Raw genomic sequence first — 19296 nt, 5'->3', positions numbered from 1 at the left:
AGTCTCCCTCCTGTATGCTGATTCACCACCCCTTTTGGTACAGTCCACAGAGTTATTATCAGCAAGCTTATATACGGTGGTGGAGCCGTACTTAGCCACACAATCACAGGCTAAGTACACATCCCTGTGGTACTCCTGTGGTGATGGAGATTGTGGAGATGTTTTTGCCAATCTTAACTGACTAGGGTCTACAAGTGAGGAAATCCAGGATCCAATTGCACAAGGAGGTATTGAGATCAGGTCTTGGAGTCTACTCATTAGTTTTGAGCGTCCAGTATGAGGCAAATGACATCGAGCTGCAGCTCCAGTTCCTGAACATATTCTCTGAGGAGATGCAACTCGGTGCACCTGGTGCAGATGTGGTTATCTGGGAGGCTGGGGGTCTCTCAGAATTTCCAGTAATTTCTCTTTTTTTTTATTTTGAATAATGCACAAACACAGACTGTTTTCAAGATGCTTGTGACATTCTGAACAGATTTTGCAGAAATGCAATGTCCATATTAGATTTCTCTCCAGTCCAATACATTCCATACAGTCATTATTCACAACAGCACCCCCCCCACCCCCCACGCCGCCTCCTCACTGTCAATCTGTTGCATCTGCTCCTGAGGTCACTTGTCTCTTCACTGGGGTTAGGGATCAAAGAACGAAAACAAAACATGCAACACTCCTTCGTCGGCTGTTACTGAATAAGTGGCTCACCAAAAATAATCAAGAAGCACATGGCAAAGCTCTACATCGTATACTGTGAGTTTAATTATGACCAAGAGTAACGCGGCAGCATTCTGTAACAATGAAATTAAAGTTGTAATGGCCCTCTTTTCTCTGCCTCGTGCTGCATTTAATTCAACCTATGCTTGTGATTTTTCCACTGGCTCCCCGCCCCAGAGGGCGAGGATCCTCTCCCAATCCCGACCCCGCAGACTATCCCAACACAGAATGGAAAGGAAACCACCATCCTTCCAGGAACAGTGAGCATGAGCAAAGTGATTGTTGCATCATCAGTGCGGGGGGCAGGGCTGAAATCAAACCTGCAGATGCTGCAGATCTGCGGTAAAATGAGAGGGGGACACCAAATCCTGTGACTGGTGGAGAGTCTCCCATGACAATAAACTAGGTCCTCATTTTAATTGTGTGGAATGTTACGTAAACGGCAACAATGAATATCAATCGAGACAGGTTTATATAAAAACAACCAGACATTTATTAAACACGGATAAACGATAAGGTAAAAAACAACAAACAAATCCTTAACCAGAAGTTAACCGATATGCAGCCGTTCAACAACTCGTCATTCGGCACTGGTTTTTTAAAGCGTTAAATGCGAAAACAGTTCTAAAGCAATAAAGTCAGATATAGTTCTTAAAATGGTAAGTTCGAAAGTCCAACAGATTTATACGTTCAATTGGGAGAGACTTCTCTGGAGAAGGACTTCTTCATAGACGCGACTTTCTTGCTGGTTCTATCCACAGGATTCACGATGCCGAAAATAAACGGTTTAAAACAACTGACCTTAAATTCTTTTAGAGAGAGAACAAACCTTTGCATAAACTCTTTGCTCTTTTTGGCAAGAGTTATATCCGATGCAGGTCGCTACTCCTCCAACGAAGACTCAATAAGGTCGACCCTTTGTTAAACTGCCAAACGATGCCAACTCCTCTCAATCGTTCGATCCTATACTTCGATAAGGTCTTCACTTTCCATTCTACTGTTGGAATTGAGTAAATCAGCACATCGCGTTAGAAATTTTCAGTCCAATATTATTGTATCTTGCGATCGAACGAAGCACTCCGTTTTAAAAATGAAACTGCGTCACAAAAGCAAACACGCAACAGAAACGGAGAGACAGCACATCCTACCTGGAAATCTACAAACTAAAAACTAACTGCGTCACCTGGGATATTCCCTTATATACCCATAGTGCACATGTCATCACGTGACCTCACATCGGCGGGAAAATCACATCAGGTGACCTCCAAAAGACCATTATATCATTCTCACAAAACAAGAACACAGATCTCCTTGAGCATGTAACAGGAAATATCAAATAGACCGGAAATTCTGGACGGAGGCTTTAGTGAAGTGTACACATTTTTGAGAAGCTCAGAAAAATAGAAAAGGCTAAATTCTCACATAAATGGGTAATATACCCAGAAACATTGGCTGCATTTCGGCAGGTCGTAATAGTGGATTGGAGTCAAGAAAAACATATTCCCCACCCACAACCAAAGGACGTGACAGATGTCGATCTCACTGCCTTGTCCAAACAGGCGAAAAATCGGTGTGGTCCCAGCATCACCGCCTCATCTCCCCTCCTCCTGAGGAACAGAACAACAGGGGCTGAGCGGCCGCTCACCTCAGGCGGTTCGGTGTGAAGGTCCCACAATCCGGACTGACCCCGGCAGGTCCCGTCCAGGAAGCAGGGTAAGGCCGCCTATTCAATTGGGTTAACGGGACCCACAGCCCAACATCAGACCCCTTCACTCGGGACTAGTCCCAATACTTACCGGTGGAAACTTAATGTCTTCACCCCGCAGTCAGTGATCCCGGCCGGGGGTCTTTTCCCGATCCCGAAACCGATTCAACAAAGAATGCCAAGGAAACCACTGCCCATCAGGGACTGTGAGCATGCACAATATGACCCATGCGTCATCAGAGGGGAGGACTGTCCAGGGTGATCTGTGGCTGCAGTCAGTGCAGAGCCTCGTTTTTTTTTTAATTTCTCATAAACAAGCATTGTATTAACTGGAATTGCCAGCAGAGTAAACACAGATTGCAACAGGTAACAGAAAACCTCGCGTCCATTGTCTTTGTCTCCTGGAAAACTAAACACTTTGACAATGTCGACCGTTCGTATCCCTTCCTCTAAAAGTGAGTGAATCATTCAGATCGCTGATCAGTGAGAGGAATTATGTTTGTTGGTCATTAAAGTTCGCCCAGGGTGGATTGGATGGAGTCGATGTCGAGTTCCAGGTGTCACACTGAAAGAACCGGACAGGCAAACGCTCTGACCTTGTGATCTCCGGCCACAGATGGTGCTTCGGAGAACCGCCTGCAAAGCGCAGACACGGCGCCGGTCCCAGCTGTCGCCGGTGGTTCTCCTCTACGAGCGGCGGTGAGGAAGGAGATGATCTCTTGTTTGTGTAAATCGAGGGTGAATGCAGTGGGAAAGGGCTTGGACCGAGCTCTGCCGGACAGACACAGGCTCCGAGCTCTCCGGTCTTGTAGCCCTGATTTTGCGCTGAGCCAGGATTGTGGGGTCAGTTAGTTGTCGGTCCCCAAGCCAGGAGGGTGGATGTGGGTGAAGGGGATCTGTCTACGTGTGCGGGTGTGGGCTGAATGGTGGGAAGGATGTGGGCGATTGGCAGTGTAGAGGGAGGTTGGGGTACTAAGCGTTATCGGATGCAGCATGACCCAGGGAGTATGGACACGGGACAAATTAAGTTGTAAACAAGGGATCAGACAGCTCAGCTCGTGTCCCCTTTCAGTAACAATTGTTTTTTTTCATATTAATCACTGTTTAATCTTGCTGTTAACTTGCTGTGTTTGTTACAGAGCCCCAGAGTCTGGGAATAGCTGTCACAGTCATAGGCTGTGAGTGCAGATTGGGATGCCGGTGGGGTGTCAATGACCTCTGCATCAGAGAGGGACACGGGTTCGAACAGCCTCTTGTGAGATATAAATGTCCTTACAGTGGATTCAGATCTGGCTGCAGATCTGGAGTAATGAATCTTATTGTTAAATGAGATCTTGCCCAGCACAACTTGCCATCACATTCCCTGTAGGCTAACAGGAATAAAGTGTTTCTAATATAAAATTGAAAATAAAGTGCTGGAAACTCGGTATATCAGATTGGATGTGTGGAAAGCGAAACTGTGGAAGACCCAATATCAGAACTGGGACTGTCCAAGATGCTGCCCGATCTGCTGAATATTTCCAGCATTTTCTCTTTTTACTTTAAATGATGCTCAACTATTGACTGATTACAAGATGTTTGTGATGGCCTGAACAAAGTTGCGCAAATGTAATGCCGACATTTATTAGTTTTCTCTTCATTGCAATGCAAGGATAATGCAATTGATACAGTCAACGCTCACAGTATCCTCCCCACCCCACTATCAGTCTGTTACATCTGCTCACGAGTCTCCTTCTGACAAAGATTAACACAGCGGACATTTGGTAACGTTGAAACTAAAATTGTAATGGTATTTCAATGGCTGTCTTTATCCTACCTTGTATTGCATTGAATAAATCCTCTGGTAGTTCGAGATATCAAACACCGATTTCAGAAATACCCAGTGAGACAAAATACTTCACAGTGAAGACAACGGTAGGAGAGAGATTGTTGATATATATCTTCAGAGAAGATTCACTAGAATGATTCCAGGAATGAGCGGGTTAACACATGAGGAACGTTTGTCTGCTCCAGCCTCACCATCTCATCCCGCTCCCTGGACCACAGCACCAGGGGCTGAGCAGCGCTCATCTCAGAGGTTTGGTGTGAAGGTTAAACAACCCGCACCCACCTAGCTTGTTCTGTCCGGGAAGTGAGGTGATGGGGCGGGGGGAGGAGGCCGGCTGTTCAGGGAAATAACGGGAGTCACTGACCAACATTGCTCCAGACCAGCCTCAATTGTCACCGACAGGATCTCATTGGTCTCTCCTCACGGAGAATGTTCTTTTCTCCGGCTCCCCGCCCCAGGGGGCAAGGTCGCTCTCCTGATCCCAACACCACACACAATACGCCCCATCCAACCACAAAAAAAATCACTGCCATCGCAGTACTGAGCATGCGCGAAGTGATCACGCGTCATAGAGCGGGGGCAGGGCCTCAGAAACAATCCTGCAGATGCTGCCGATCTGCGGTAAAAAGAGAACCGAAACAGGATCAGGTGATGGGTGGAGGGTCTCCCTCCTGAACCAGTGACTCTGCTCCTCGCTCCTCACACGCTGCCCGATCCACCTGCCACAATTCCACGTTTCACATTTACACCAGCTACATGTTTAGTGTTGCTCTCTGCATCTTACCCGTCCATTCGCTGTACCAGCTGGGTCACAGAGATATGGGTTTGATTTCCATTACTGTCCAACAGTCAATTCAGACCCAAAAGAGCAATTGTGCAGGTTTCATTGAAACCAGTTCTATGTTTACAAACACTAATTTCTATTCACATCCTCCGGGCTCACAGGACAGGAACACTGAAACATCAAGTGAAAAACAGCAGGAAGTGACCATTCAGCCTCTCCAACCAATGACAAGGTGGCGGCTGCTCCCTCATGTCAGCCTCATGTTGCGTCCCAATCCTCATTTCCTCAATCTCTTTGGTTTCCACACATCTGCTTTATGTGAGGATGAGCACTGAGTCTTCACCGGCCTCTGTGGTGGGGATTTACAGACACTCACCACCCTCGGAGTGGAGATATTTCCCTTCATCTCAGTCCCGGACAGTCCACCCCCTTTTTCAGAGACTGGGATCCCTGGTTCAACCGGTAATGATGTTGTGCATTTTAATGTGTTCACCCCTCGGTCCTCGATTCTCTAAATGAAAGGGTTATCACTTTTGATCTTTCTTCATATGATGGCCCACCACTCCAGGGATCAGTCTGGTGAATCTTCATTGCACTTTCTATAACAAATACTCTCTAACCTCTTTGTTAACCCTCTATGGAATTAATTTCCATCTTCTGCAGCCCCGTGTTGCCCCAACCACTCACCTCCCACCCCTGTCACTATTTCCACCTTCCCACCTCCCCCTCACCTGGATCCACCTCTCACTCCCCAGCTCTTGCCCCATCCCCACCCCTCACCTCTTTTCTCTGACTATTTCCCGTCCACTCTCAGTCCAGAGGGAGGGTCTCGGCCCGAAATGTTGACGGTCCATTTCCCTCCACAGATGCTGCCCGACCCACTGAGTTCCTCCGGCAGTTTGTTCTTTGGTCTGTATAACCCGTGTTAGTGTGGGGAGCGGGATTTTACACCATATTCCCGGTACAATCTCAGCGAAGCTCAAGTAACTGTGAAAGTCATCTTCACTCTTATACCCAGTAACTCTTCCAATAAATGCAATGTTCCTTTGACCTTCCTCCCTACCCACTGCACCTCGGTCCTTCTCTGTTTAAACACACTCTGTGTGTGTTTCTGCTTCTCCTACTGAAGTGGGTGATCTCACATTTCCCACATTGGGCTCCAGCTGACCTGTTGTTCCCACTCACTTATTTTGCCTCCGTAACCCCGAAATATTTCGACAAGAAACACAGAACATAGAACAGTACAGCAGTGGAACAGACCCCTCGGCCCACAATGTTGTGCTCAAAATATTCAATTAATCAAATTGCCATCTAAACTAATACCTCTACACTGTTTTCCCTCACATTCATTTGTCTATGTAAACATCTCTTAAAAGTCCCCGATGTATCTGCCGCTATCATCACACCAGGCAGCACATTCCAGCAACCCACGACTCTGTGTGAAAAAAAACACTTCCCCCTCACATCTCCTTTCAAACTACCCCCTCTCACTTTAAATGTATGCATCTTGATTTAGTCATTTCTACCACGGGTATAAAGTTATTCTCTGTCTACTCTATCTATACATCTTGTAAACTTATGAACCTCCATCTTCTCACCCCAGTCTGTACCACTCTAGAGAAAATAAACCAAGTTTGTCCAACCTCTCGTTATAGCTCATGCCCTCAAATTCAGGCAATATCCTGGTAAACCTCCTCTGCACCCTCTCCAGGGCCATTAACATCCTTCCTGGAATGAGGCAACCAGAAATGCATTAAATACCCCAGATGTGACCTAACTCACGCTTTATGAAGCTGTAGCATAAGTTCCTGAATTTTGAATATTTAAAAATTACGACCAATAAAGACAGGCATGTCATTTGCCTTCTTAACCACCCTGTCAATCTGTATAGCCACTTTCAGGGAGCGATGAACGTGCTCATCGACACTGCTATCTCTTTATAATTGACCTACCGAGATGATAATCACTAATCAAATGTCAGAGTTTTCTCAGGTCCTGTTGAATTTATTGACAAGTGCGCATGTACAGGGAGATACAGGTACAGAGAAACACTGACTTGCAGCAACATCACAGGCAAGTACATTCAGATAACACATGGAACATAATTTGCACAATTCTGTGTCATTTTCAATATAGAAATACCAGTTTTATGTCATTAACAATGTATAAATACACATTTCTTTCAAGAATAGCGTTGGAAATTTTGAATTTGGTTCCTCAAACAAATTGTTGACAGTTTGGGAACAACTGGGCTCCAAGCACCGGACCTTACTACACCCACTGGGAAATCCTGCAGACTCAAGAAGGGTCTGGTTATTCTTTCTCATTAAACACACAGACAACAGGAACAGGAACAGGCCACTCAGCCCATCCAGTCCATCTGGTCATGCAATAAGACACAAGACCAGCCCATCCTTGTCCCCGAACACCACTCCAATCCACTTTGCCCAAACAATTGGCCCCACTTGCAGGTCAACCATCTGCCGGTGTTTGCCCACCAGAGTGGTGAATATCTCTGCTAATACCTCTGGCTATCCACACCATCAATGCCTCTCATCATTTTATACACCTCTATCAGGTCACCTCTCATTCTCCATCACTCCAAGGAGATAAGTCCAAGCAAGTTTGCAGCAAGTAAGTTCAAAGAATTATTTTTTGAATGACAATAAGTATAAACTCTCCCCTTCGTTTCCATCTCCCCACTGAGAGGTGACCAAAAGCTACTTCACAAGATGCAAGACCTTGAAATGAACGAACACTGAGGGAATATGAGTGACTTTAAACAGCTGGGAGACTGACAACACATTAGCAGATCTGGAGTGATTGTAACTGGTCTGACAGAGGCATAACTGGTACTTCTGGGCACATTCAGTCTCATTCTAACTATTTTCTATGCACTATCTAAAGGACCAGTGTTTGAGAAAATAAAACTCACCAAGCTCACCTGACTGAATCAATGAAAAACTCTGAGTCAGAAGGGTTCTCTCCAGTTGATGCTCTCAGTCCTCCGGTAGGTTCACTTGTTGCTGTTCCCTCGTCTTTAATTGTGATTCACTTCCAGTTGTGGGACTTTCTTCAAATAAACCTCTCACCACAGGTCTAACTTTAACCAGAGAGATAATGAAGCACGTTAGCAATATAAAGGAGAACATTTCCGCTCAATGTTCCAAAAAACAAAACACTAAATTTTAAACGTTGAAGACAAATATAATGATCGCAGTGAACAAATCTGTAATTGTCCCTGGCATGTCACAAAACCTGGTATCGGATACCAAGGAGTCATCATTCAGTCATGGTCGGACATAAGACACAGGAATAGAGTTAGGTGACTCAGTCCATTGAGTCTGCCCCAGCATTCAACCATGGCTGAGATTTATTCCAACACCATATTCCTCCCGTAACCCTGAAGCTACTTAGCAATCACATATATATTAATCTCTGCATAAATATACCCAAATGGCAGCCTCAACCACTATCTGTGGCAACAAATTCCACAGATCAGCCACCCTTTACTTAAGTTATTCTCCTCATCTCAATTTTAAAGGGAAGCTTCTGTATTCTGAGACTGTGCTGTCAGATCCCAGACTCTCCGTCTAATGGAAACATCCTCTCCATGTCCACTGTATCCAGGCTTTTCAACAATTGGTAGGTTTAGTTAACCATACATCTCCACCCCCCCCCCTCCACCCACAGTCTCTCTGAACTCCACTGTGCACAGGCCCAGAACCATTGACTAACAGACTGGTGATAGTGAGGGGAAATTTCCAAACATGGTTGGAACACTGAACCCCTGTGTCCAATTCTACTCTTCCAACGATTTAATCACAGCTTCTTCCAGTGAAGGATGGAATGGGATCTCATCTTCTCCTCAGATTAGCAGTCATTGCTTTCAAAGGAACTCCAGAAACAAACATCTGATCCCAGACCAGAAATATTCGCTCAACACCTCATAAGCCCCAGCAGCTCGATGCCCAGATCCATTTTACCAGGGTCAAAATCTGTGATAGGGTGACACAGCTGAACGTGCCACTTACCGACCCCAGAAAACTGGCACATCATTCCCACATCGGGGATTTCCCCACAACCAATGCCCAGCAACCTGGGACATCTGATTCATTGTGGAAGGAGAAACATCCAGCCCCATCTACAGAAGTACTGACCTGGGCCAAATTCCAAGTACTGACACTTCCATATTCCCGGAGTTTACATCTCAGGATAATGGACGAAGCACCGATTTTCCCAGGACTTCTTGTTAGCAGTAAAATGCTGCAGTGTGTCGGCCATTCAGAGTTCAAAAACTAACACTGCTGCATCAGAACACAAAATAAGATGCAGATGCTGGGGTCAAAGCAGCACTCGCAACGCGCTGGAGGATCTCAGCAAGTCGGGCAGCATCCGTGGAGAAGGTCGGTCGACGTTTCGGGCCGGAACCCTTCGTCAGTACTGTACGGGGAAGGGGCGGAGGCCCTCTAAAGAAGGTGGGGGGAGGGTGGGAAGGAGAAGGCTGGTAGATTCCAGGTGAAAAACCAGTAAGGTGAAAGACAAAGGGGTGGGGGAGGGGAAGGAGGGAGGTGATAAGCAGGAAAGGTGAAGAAGGAATAGGGGAAAACACAATGGGTAATAGAAGGAGGCAGAACCAAGAGGGAAGTGGTAGGCAGCTGTGGGAGGGGGCAGAGTGACATAGAGATAGGGGAAGGGAGGGGGAGGGAATTACAGGAAGTTGGAGAATCCTATGTTCATACCAAGGGGCTGGAGACTACTTAGACGGTATATGAGGTGTTGCTCCTCCCACCTGAGTTTAGCCTCTTCATGGCAGCAGAGGAGGCCATGTATGGACATATCTGAATGGGAATGGGAAACAGAGTTGAAGTGGGTGGCTACCTGGATATCTTGTGGCGGACGGAGTGGAGGTGCTCGACGAAGCGGTCCCCCAATCTGCGTCAGGTTTCACCGAAGTAGACGACGCCGCACCGGGAGCACCTGATGCAACAGATGACCCCAACAAACTTACAAGTGAAGTGTTGCCTTACTTGGAAGGATTGTTCGGGGCCCTGAATGGTGACAAGAGTAGAGGTGTACATCTACATCTTCTACAAGCCCAATGACTCTCATAACTACCTCAACTATACCTCTTCCCACCCCACCACATGCAAAAATGCCATTCCCTATTCCCAGTTCCTCCGTCTCCGCCGCATCTGCTCTGAGGATGAGGTTTTCTGTTCCAGGACATCTCAAATGTCCTCTTTCTTTAAGGATCGTGGTTTCCCTTCTACCGTCATCAATGATGCCCTCACCCGCATCTCCTCCATTTCCCGCACTTCGGCCCTCACCCCATCCTCCCGCAACCACAACAGGGACAGACCTTGTCCTCACCTCTCACCCCACTAGCCTCCGGATCCAACACATTATCCTCCGCAACTTCCGCCAACTTCAACAGGACCCCACCACTAAGCACATCTTTACCTCTCCACCTCTCTCCGCCTTCCGCAGGAATCGGTCCTCCGCGACTCCCTGGTCCACACGTCCCTCCCCACGGATCTGTCACGCGGCACTTATCCCTGTAAGCATAAGTGCTACACCTGTCCCTACACCTCCTCTCTTGCCAACATTCAGGGCCTCAAACAGTACTTCCAAGTGAGGCAATACTTCACTTGTGAGTCTGTTGGGGTCATCTATTGCATCCGGTGCTCCCGGTGCGGCCTCCTCTACATCGGTGAAACCCGACGCAGATTAGGAGACCGCTTCGTCAAGCACCTCCGCTCCGTCTGCCAAAACAGACAGGATCTCCCAGTAGCCATCCACTTCAATTCTGTTTCCCACTCCCATTCAGATATGTCCATACATGGCCTCCTCTACTGCCATGATGAGGCTAAACTCAGGTTGGAGAAGCAACACCTCACATACCGTCTAGGTAGTCTCCATCCCCTTGGTATGAACATAGAATTCTCCAACTTCCGGTAATTCCCTCCCCCTCCATTCCCCTATCCCTATGTCACTCTACCCCATCCTCCAGCTGCCTACCACCTCCCTCTTGGTACCGCCTCCGGGGATGCTGCCCGACCTGCTGAGTTCCTCGAGCGCGTTGTGAGTACTGCTGCATCAACCTATGGCAGAATGGGAACCTGATAGTCCTCTGACTGGGCCAGATATTGGGCTGGAAAACCTGGGCGTGGGTCACCAGCAGGCAGGGATAGGCTTCACATTGTCTCCGGCAGCTAAGCTGAACACATGTTATCATTATCTTATTGTTAAATGAGATTTTGACCAGCACAATTGACCGTCACATTTCCTGTAGACTTCATTTCAAATTGAAATTAGTTGCTGGAAATTCAGCACATCAGATTGGATCTGTGGAAAGAGAAACTGTAGAAGACCCATTATCAGAAGCGATGTTGCCTGATCTGCTGAAGGTTTCCAGCATTTTCTCCTTTAACTTGAAATTATGAAGAACTATTGACTGATTACAAGATGCTTGTGACGGCCTGAACAAAGCTGCACAAATATAATGCCCACATTCCTTAGTTTTGTCTTCACTCCGGGACTCTCTTGAAGCACTAGATGGAGTAATTCGCCCTTGAATTTGCTCCGTTCTTTTTTTTTTTTCATTTATTTACCACCCGTTTAGTATTCACATTGAAATGTTTACAATATTTTTGTATGCTTGAATTTTGACTTTTAATTCATGGAAATGACAACCAGAGGGAAAAGGAGACTTACTGAGAGCAAGGAAGCCGACAATGGAAATATAGAAGAAGCAGGCGACCCTAAACAGTCTAACAGCCTAAGCAGTCACAACTGACTTCGGAAGCTGTATCCACGCTTTTAGATGACAAACTTGATATATTTGATAAAAGATTCTCTAATCTCGAGATAAAGTTAAATAATATTGAAGATCAATTCGGAGCACTTAAGCGTGAGAATGAAAAGCAACAGCAACTAATTTCGGATTTTGATGAAAATGGCAGACAAAGAGACCGCAGATTGAGCTCGTTGGAGAAGAAATTAATTTCGACCACACAAACGCTGGAAGAATGTAAAATCAAGATTATTGACTTGAAAAATCGCAGTCGCAGACAGAATCTACGGATTATAGGACTTCGTGAGGATGTGGGAAGTGGCGATCCCACCAAGTATTTTGCTCAATTTTTAATGGAGGTATTCGGTACTGAAGTGTTTTCTAATCCCCTTATACTCGACGACGCTCATCGCTCTTTAAGGGTTAATCCTCCGAAAGATTTAAAACCCAGAGCCGTTGTTCTACGATTCCACTACGTGCATACTAAGGATCATTTAATTCGAGTTGCACGTCGGAAAGGAGTGGCTGAGCTCGGGGATCTCAAATTTCGTTTGGTAGAAGATTTTAGTCCAGAGCTGTTACAAGAGAGGTCTCTTTTTAAGTCAGTGATGTCGGAATTATACCAAAGGAAATATTACCCTGCGTTGTCATGTCCTGCGCGTAAATGGTTTAAATCGGTGACGGAGGCACGTCAATTTCTTGAAGATCTTGACTAGATTTCAACTGTTTAATAAATTTACTGCTTTCTCATGTTTGAATGTAGTTGACTATTAGCTTAAAACTAATGTGTAGATTTGCCTTTAAAGTTCGGGAACTTTCATTCTTGGTTGGATTATACCAGTATATATATTCTTTGGAGTATAGATGTTTATTATGCTTTTATGTTAAGATTTTTTTTTCTCTTTTATTATTTTATGTAAGTATTTTTAACTGCTCGTTCAACATTTTGACTTGGCGACTGTTTTTTTTTGAAATATTAATAAGATTGTATTACGTTGCTGTCTGTTGGTAAGGAACATGCTTAACCAATGTGGAAGGCTGGTGTTAATGCCCACATGTTCAAGCTTACGTAGCAATCTTTGGTGGGGGACCGTGCCAAATGCCTTACTGAAGTCGAGTGTGATCAAGTCTGCTTGTCTTCTATTGTCAAGAATCTTTGCTAAGTCGTTGATCAACCCTGCAAGTTGCGTGTCACAAGATCTGCCCTGTCGGAATCCATGCTGATGGTGAGGAAGAACATTGTGTCTGTCTAGGTGGTCCACAATGTAACGGTGAATAATATGTTCAAGAATTTTACAAGGGATGGAAGTGAGTGAAAGCGGTCTGTAATTTCCCAGGTGTGTACGCTCGCTCTTCTTACAAATTGGAACGACATTCGCTTTCAACTGATCGTCTGGCAATGTCCCTGTAGCAATAGACTTCTGCAATATATTTTGCAAAACTGGAGCTAGACTGGAGGCACACTCTTTAGAATCATAGCTGGTGTTTGATCAGATCCTGGTGCTTTCTTAAGCTGTAATTCCTCAAGAAGTTTCTTATCGCCTGTTACAGTTATAATGAGATCTGGCAAGTCTGGGGTATTGCGGGGGTCTAAAGTGGGGAGTTCATTCAAATGTTCCCTTGTAAGCACAAAGCAAAACTGCTGGTTATGTGTTTGTGCTTTGTCTGCATCAAGAGATATAGCGGGGCCCCCGGATAACAGAGAAGAAATGTCAAAAACTTCTTGCATTGTAGATTTAATCAAGCTCCAGAAGGGTCTGGTGTTGACACTCTTTAAGATCTCAGCTATTACCTCATTAACATACTGATGGTAAGCTAACCTGATATTTCTATCAATAAGTCGGCACAAGGATTTAAACTTTTGCCAGTCTTCATAATGACCGGATTTCCTAGCTTTATTATAGAGTCTTTGCTTTCTACGTATAGCACGCCGGGTGGACTGGTTGACCCATGGTAAGTTGAACCCAGAAGAGCTCATTTCAGAGGTGACATACTTGTCAATTTCTGCCTGAAGGACCGCTTGGAAGTTAGGTCAAAGAGTATCAATACTGACCGATGCTAAATATTCCTTCGTTAGTGACCAGTCAAAATCACTAACAAGTTTTGCAATTCCACTAAAATATGCTGTCCTTTAGAGAAATATTCTCCTTTTGAGAATTTAATTAATTTCACACTAAGCTTTGCATTCACAACAACAACATCATGGTCACTAATCCCTACAGTGACATGGTGATTCACAACTAAAGCTGGATTTGACACAACAAAGTCCAGTATGTTACTTTCTCTAGTTGGATGTATAACAATTTGTGTCAAATTAAAATCAGCTACAAGATCAATCATTAGTTTACTGACTGCTATATAGCTGCCCCCTTGGCGGACAATACTGCTGTCCCAAACCACACTAAGCAAATTAAAAATCTCCAGGAAGCCAAAAAATGCTGATTGAGGGATTTTTGAGAGAGACAAATCCAGTTCCTTTAAATAATCAACATTGGATGATGGAGGACGATAGAATACTTCAACCTACACCGGTTTTTAGATCTTTAACATGAATACTAATCCACTTTATTTCACAATTTGAATCTAAGGAATCTAGGGTTTCAAATACAACAGAAGGTAAGCAAAACGACATAAGAAGGGAAAAGTTTAAATGAGAGGGAAAACTAGCCAATATATAAAGCAGGATACCAAAAGTTTGTGTCTCAGTTACATGAAGAGTATAAGGGAGGTGAGAGCTGATATTAGATACTGGAAAAATGATGCTGGTAAAGTAGTACTGGGGTCGAAGAAATGGAAGATGAACACCATGAGTACTTTACATCATACTTCACTGTGGAAAACACTAGCAGTGTGCCTGAGGTCCGTGGGTGACAGGTCTCGTTCCAGAGGACTGAAAAATTGCAAATGTTACTGCACTGATTAACAAGGGAGGAAGGCGAAAAAAAGAAGGAATTGATAGGCTAGTTAGCCGAGCCTCAGTAGTTGGGAATGTGTTGGTGTTCATTATGAAGAATGATGTTTCTCGTATCTGGGGATGAATGATAAAATAGTCAAAGTCAGCATGATTTCTGTCAAGGGAAATCTAGCCTGACAAATCTGTTAGAGTTCTTTGACGACGTAACAAGCAGGGTGGACAAAAGAGAGACAGTAGATGTCCTTTACTTGGATTTTCAGAAGACATTTGATATGATAGAGTAATGATTTATTTATTACTCGGTAATGATAGAGATCTGGATGATTATAAGGCGAGCAGGAAGGAGCTGAAGAGGGAAATTAGGAGAGCCAGAAGGTGCCATGAGAAGGCCTGGGAGGCCAGTATTAAGGAGAACCTCAAACCATTCAACAAGTATGTGAAGAACAAGCAGATAAGAAGTGAGAGAATAGCAACAATCAAGTGTGATAGTGGAAAAGTGTGTATCGAACCGGAAGAGACAGCAGAGGTACTTAATGAATACTTTGCTTTAGTATTCACTATGGAGAATGATCTTGGCGATTGTAGGGATGACTTGTAGCGCCCTGAAAAGCTTGAACATATAGATATTAAGAAAGAGGATTTGCTGGAGCTTTTGGAAAGCATTAAGTTGGATAAGTCACCGGGACTGGACGGGATGTACCCCAAGCTAATCTGGGAGGCAAGCAAGGAGACTGTTCAGACTTGGGCGATGATCTTTGCATCAACAATGGGAACGGGAGCAGTTCCGGAGAATTGGAAGGTTGCGGATGTTGTTCCCTTATTCAGGAAAGGGAGTAGAGATAGCCCAGGAAATTATAGACCGGTGAGTCTTACTTCAGTGGTTAGTAAGTTGATGGAGAAGATCCTGAGCGGCAGGATTTATGAACATTTGGAGACGTATAATATGATTAGGAATAGTCAGCATAGCTTGTTCAATGGCAGGTAGTGCCTGACGAACCTGATTGAATTTTTTGAGGATGTGACTAAATGCATTGATGAAGATAGGGCAGTAGATGTGGTGCATATCGATTTCAACAAGGAATTTGATAAGGTACTCCGTGCAAGGCTACTTGAGAGAGTAAAGAGGCATGGAATCCAAGGGGACATTGCTTTATTGGCAGGCATGATGTTGTGAACACCACTAAATCATGTCTGAAGGATGTTTGTAGTTGAGAGCTGAATGTCCAAGGTTACACGTTGTATTGAAAGGATAGGAAGACACGCAGAGCGGGTGGTGTGGCTCGACTGGTTAAAAAAAAACGGTATCAAATCAGCTGGAAGCCCGAGAAGAGTTTGTGACGGTTAGCATTCGCTCCAGACTCCGTCCTCACCCCAACCTCCTTATGCAAGCTGTCTAATACAATACTGATTTGCGCTGTTTAATTACACCCTCCCCCCCTCCCCCCACCTGTATTCAGACAATGAACATACTGGCAGCCACTATCTCAGCTCTTCACGCAACACACAGAAGACACTGGAGGAACCCAGCGGACCAGGCAGTATCCATGGACAAGAGTAAACAGTCGACGTTTCGGCGCGAGAATTTTCACGCGGATTTCATTGAACAAGCGTGGCAAGCCTGGACGGTGTTTGGTGATCTTAATTCAGTCCAAGACAGATAGATAAAAAAATTAGGTAAAAGTTTTAGTCCCGATAAATTGCAACATTGTTGAAAGTTGGACTCTCAATGTGGTCCTATATAAATAGAGGAAGGTGTCGTTGTTCCTTTCCTCAAACGCCTCTCCGAAATAAAAGCAAATGTTCCATCTCCTCATATGTTCGTTGGCTTTCATAACTCACAGTATTGAGGACAAGAGTAAGGATGTGATGTTGAAGTTGCATAAGAGGTTGTAAGGTCTAATTTGCAGTAGTGTGTGAGTTTTGGTCACCAGGAAAGATGACAGTAAGACTGAAAGAGTGCTGAGTGAATTTACAAGTTTATCGCCAGGAATTGAGGACATGAATTATTGGAAAAGTTTAATAGGCTGGAATTTTACTCCCAAGAGCGTAGAAGAATGAAGGCAGACGTGATAGAGAGGCGCAGAATTAAAACACAAAAGGTGAAGAGTTTAAAGGGATCATGAGGGTAGCTTTTTCAATCAAGGTTGGTGAGTTTGGGGAAAGAGCTGTCAGCGGAAGGGTTGGATGCCGGTTGAGTTTCAACATTGAAGAGAAATTTAGATAGGACAAGAGTGCACGGCCTCAAGAGAGAGAGGCGTTTATTCAAAACAGAGATCCGGATACATTACTTTAGCCAGAGTGTGGTGTATATGTGGAATTTAATACTATAGACAGCTATGGAGGCCAGGTCCCTGCGTGTACTTTAGGCAGAGATTGAGAGGTTCTTGACTGGACGCGACAGCAAAGGTTACGGGGAGAAGGCCGTGGAGTTTGGGCTGAGGAGGAGGGGTAAAGGATCAGGCAGGATTGAGTGGCGGAGCAAAGTCTATGGGGCCAAATGGCCAAATTCTGCTCCGATGTCTTATGGGCTTATACATAGGTGCGTGGATCGGAGGACTGTGCAGGGCTATGGTCCAGATTCTCTCTCCTTAGTGTAACACCATGAGAAAGGTATCACCGCTAACGTAATGCTCTTTCTGTAGAAGCAGTGTCTGAGTTTTCTTGAAAAATAGCAGGTGCTTTGGAATGTGAGCTGACTCCGTTGTTTGGAGGGAGATGAACAGAAAAGACGCTGGAGAGGAGCGGTCGTTGGATGCGACGCGATGAGGAAACCGTGATTAGATGGAGATAGGTGCCGAGATCGACTGAGGATCGGCGAATTGAGCTCCAACTTGTGCACATTTGACTGTTTAATTATAATGGGCCTTTTCGTGTTTCTCTTCTTTCTTATCTTTACTAACCTTTTAGTTAACATTCACAAATATAGTTTATTTATGAACTATATACCTAGGCACGTGGTCGAGTGAGTATTCGAATAAAATAAATTTCCACCACATCGGTGGACCGATGCCCTTTAGATCTTGGGGTTTGTCAGCTCTCAGGAATTGAGTTCGGTAGTTTTGATCTTACAGATGTAAATTTTATTTTCTCTTTCTTGCTTATTTAGTTTTCGAACGCTAATGGGAGTTATTTCCTTATGACACCTATTATTTAATTCATGGTATGGATTAGCGATGGGCTAATATCTATCCTACTGTTTTCCAAAGGAACACGTTTTAAATTTGAACAAAAAGTTACGAAGACAAATAAAAATAAGAAAATTAGTCTCAGGAAGGTTCTTGGTCCGAATCTCCGACTGTTTGCTCTTTTCCATAGGTGATGCCTGGTCTCCTGAGTTCCTCTAGCATTTTGTGCGTGCTGCGTGCGGTTTTCCAGCATCTGCAGCTTTTCTCGCGTTTCTGATAAGAAATAAGTCTTTCCTTTAGTGGATGCCGTCCAAATGGATTCACTAAAACAATAAACTGACAGGGTATATTGTTTCACACACAAAATGCTGGAGGAAATCAGCAGGCCAGCCAGCAACTGTGAGAAAAAAGTACAGTCGACAGTTAGGGCGATTCCTTTAGGAGAAAAGAAAAGCTGAGGAGTAGATTTCAAAATTAGAGGGGGAGGAAGGGAAGGAGAGAAGCACCAGATGATAAGTGGACCCTAAAGGGGGAAGGATGAAGTACAGAGCTGGTAGATTGTGGGAAATCCTAACCATGACAAGGATTTGAAATAAAAACAACCGCGACCGAACACATAATATCGCCGGCAGAAGAGAGCCGGTGACTCTTGGATCCCTGACTCCTAAACAAAGACACTTAAAAAAGGGTTGCTTGAATGAATACTGTGAGATGAACAACAGAAACGGCATTATTCTCGCCGAGATCCCGCTTAAAAATGCTATCACTTGTTTGATAACTTTTCCGAATGGATTCATGCAGCCAGACAGCTGAGGGGCTTTTGGCTGACTTGGACGGTGCAGGCTGTTATCCTGTGGGACTCAGAGCTCAGCATCTCTCTGCAAACAGCTGCCTGCCCGCAGGACGAGTTCCAACAAGCACATTCCTCAGGACAGGGAGCGGCCTCTCTGCTGAAATCTTAGCAGCAGGCTCGGTAGCTTGCTGTCAATCAATACTGATGGAACTTGGTTTAATATTTTATTTAACCATTCATTTTCCACGGAATGGCAGCAACATCGATACAGAAATAATATTTATGTGATTTCGATCCCAGAGTGAACTACTACCCGTTCCAATTGGTGCCCGAAATGCTGAGGGTTTATAATCCTTTCTATTTTTTTTTTTAATTTTCGTGTTCGGTGCACTGTCCTGATTCCTTCAGGTTGTTACAGCCAGGGGTGGTAATGGGGACAAGGTCTCACTGTCTATTAAATGGTTCCAATGACTTTCACCTCAAATCACCTTTGACTACCAAGTCCGGCTCCTGGCCTTCACGTGTGACTTAGCTACTGACCCGGACGGATCAGTTTCTACTGACATGAGAAGGGGCAGAGGCCTTAATAACAGCCGCTTCGGGCAGATGGGTCTCGTCAGCTGCGGCTGGCAGCTCGTCT

General features: G+C 44.8%; 1 protein-coding gene across 1 annotated transcript in view; it reads right to left on the bottom strand.

The window, feature by feature from the left end:
• LOC140208008 (NACHT, LRR and PYD domains-containing protein 3-like) overlaps nt 1-19296 on the bottom strand; it is a 66221-nt gene that overhangs the window by 28472 nt on the left and 18453 nt on the right. Inside the window, exons 3-5 of the mRNA XM_072276540.1 lie at nt 4808-4860; nt 3013-3187; nt 2220-2434 (exon numbers count right to left, since the gene is read on the bottom strand). Coding sequence (XP_072132641.1) covers nt 2220-2434; nt 3013-3187; nt 4808-4860 — 443 coding nt within the window. The remainder of the gene's footprint in view (nt 1-2219; nt 2435-3012; nt 3188-4807; nt 4861-19296) is intronic.

Source organism: Mobula birostris, chromosome 13 (assembly GCF_030028105.1).
Source record: "Mobula birostris isolate sMobBir1 chromosome 13, sMobBir1.hap1, whole genome shotgun sequence".
NCBI classification, from domain to species: Eukaryota; Metazoa; Chordata; class Chondrichthyes; order Myliobatiformes; family Myliobatidae; genus Mobula; species Mobula birostris.
Note: the sequence above shows the minus strand (reverse complement) of the source record. Positions and strands in the feature narration are given on the sequence as shown.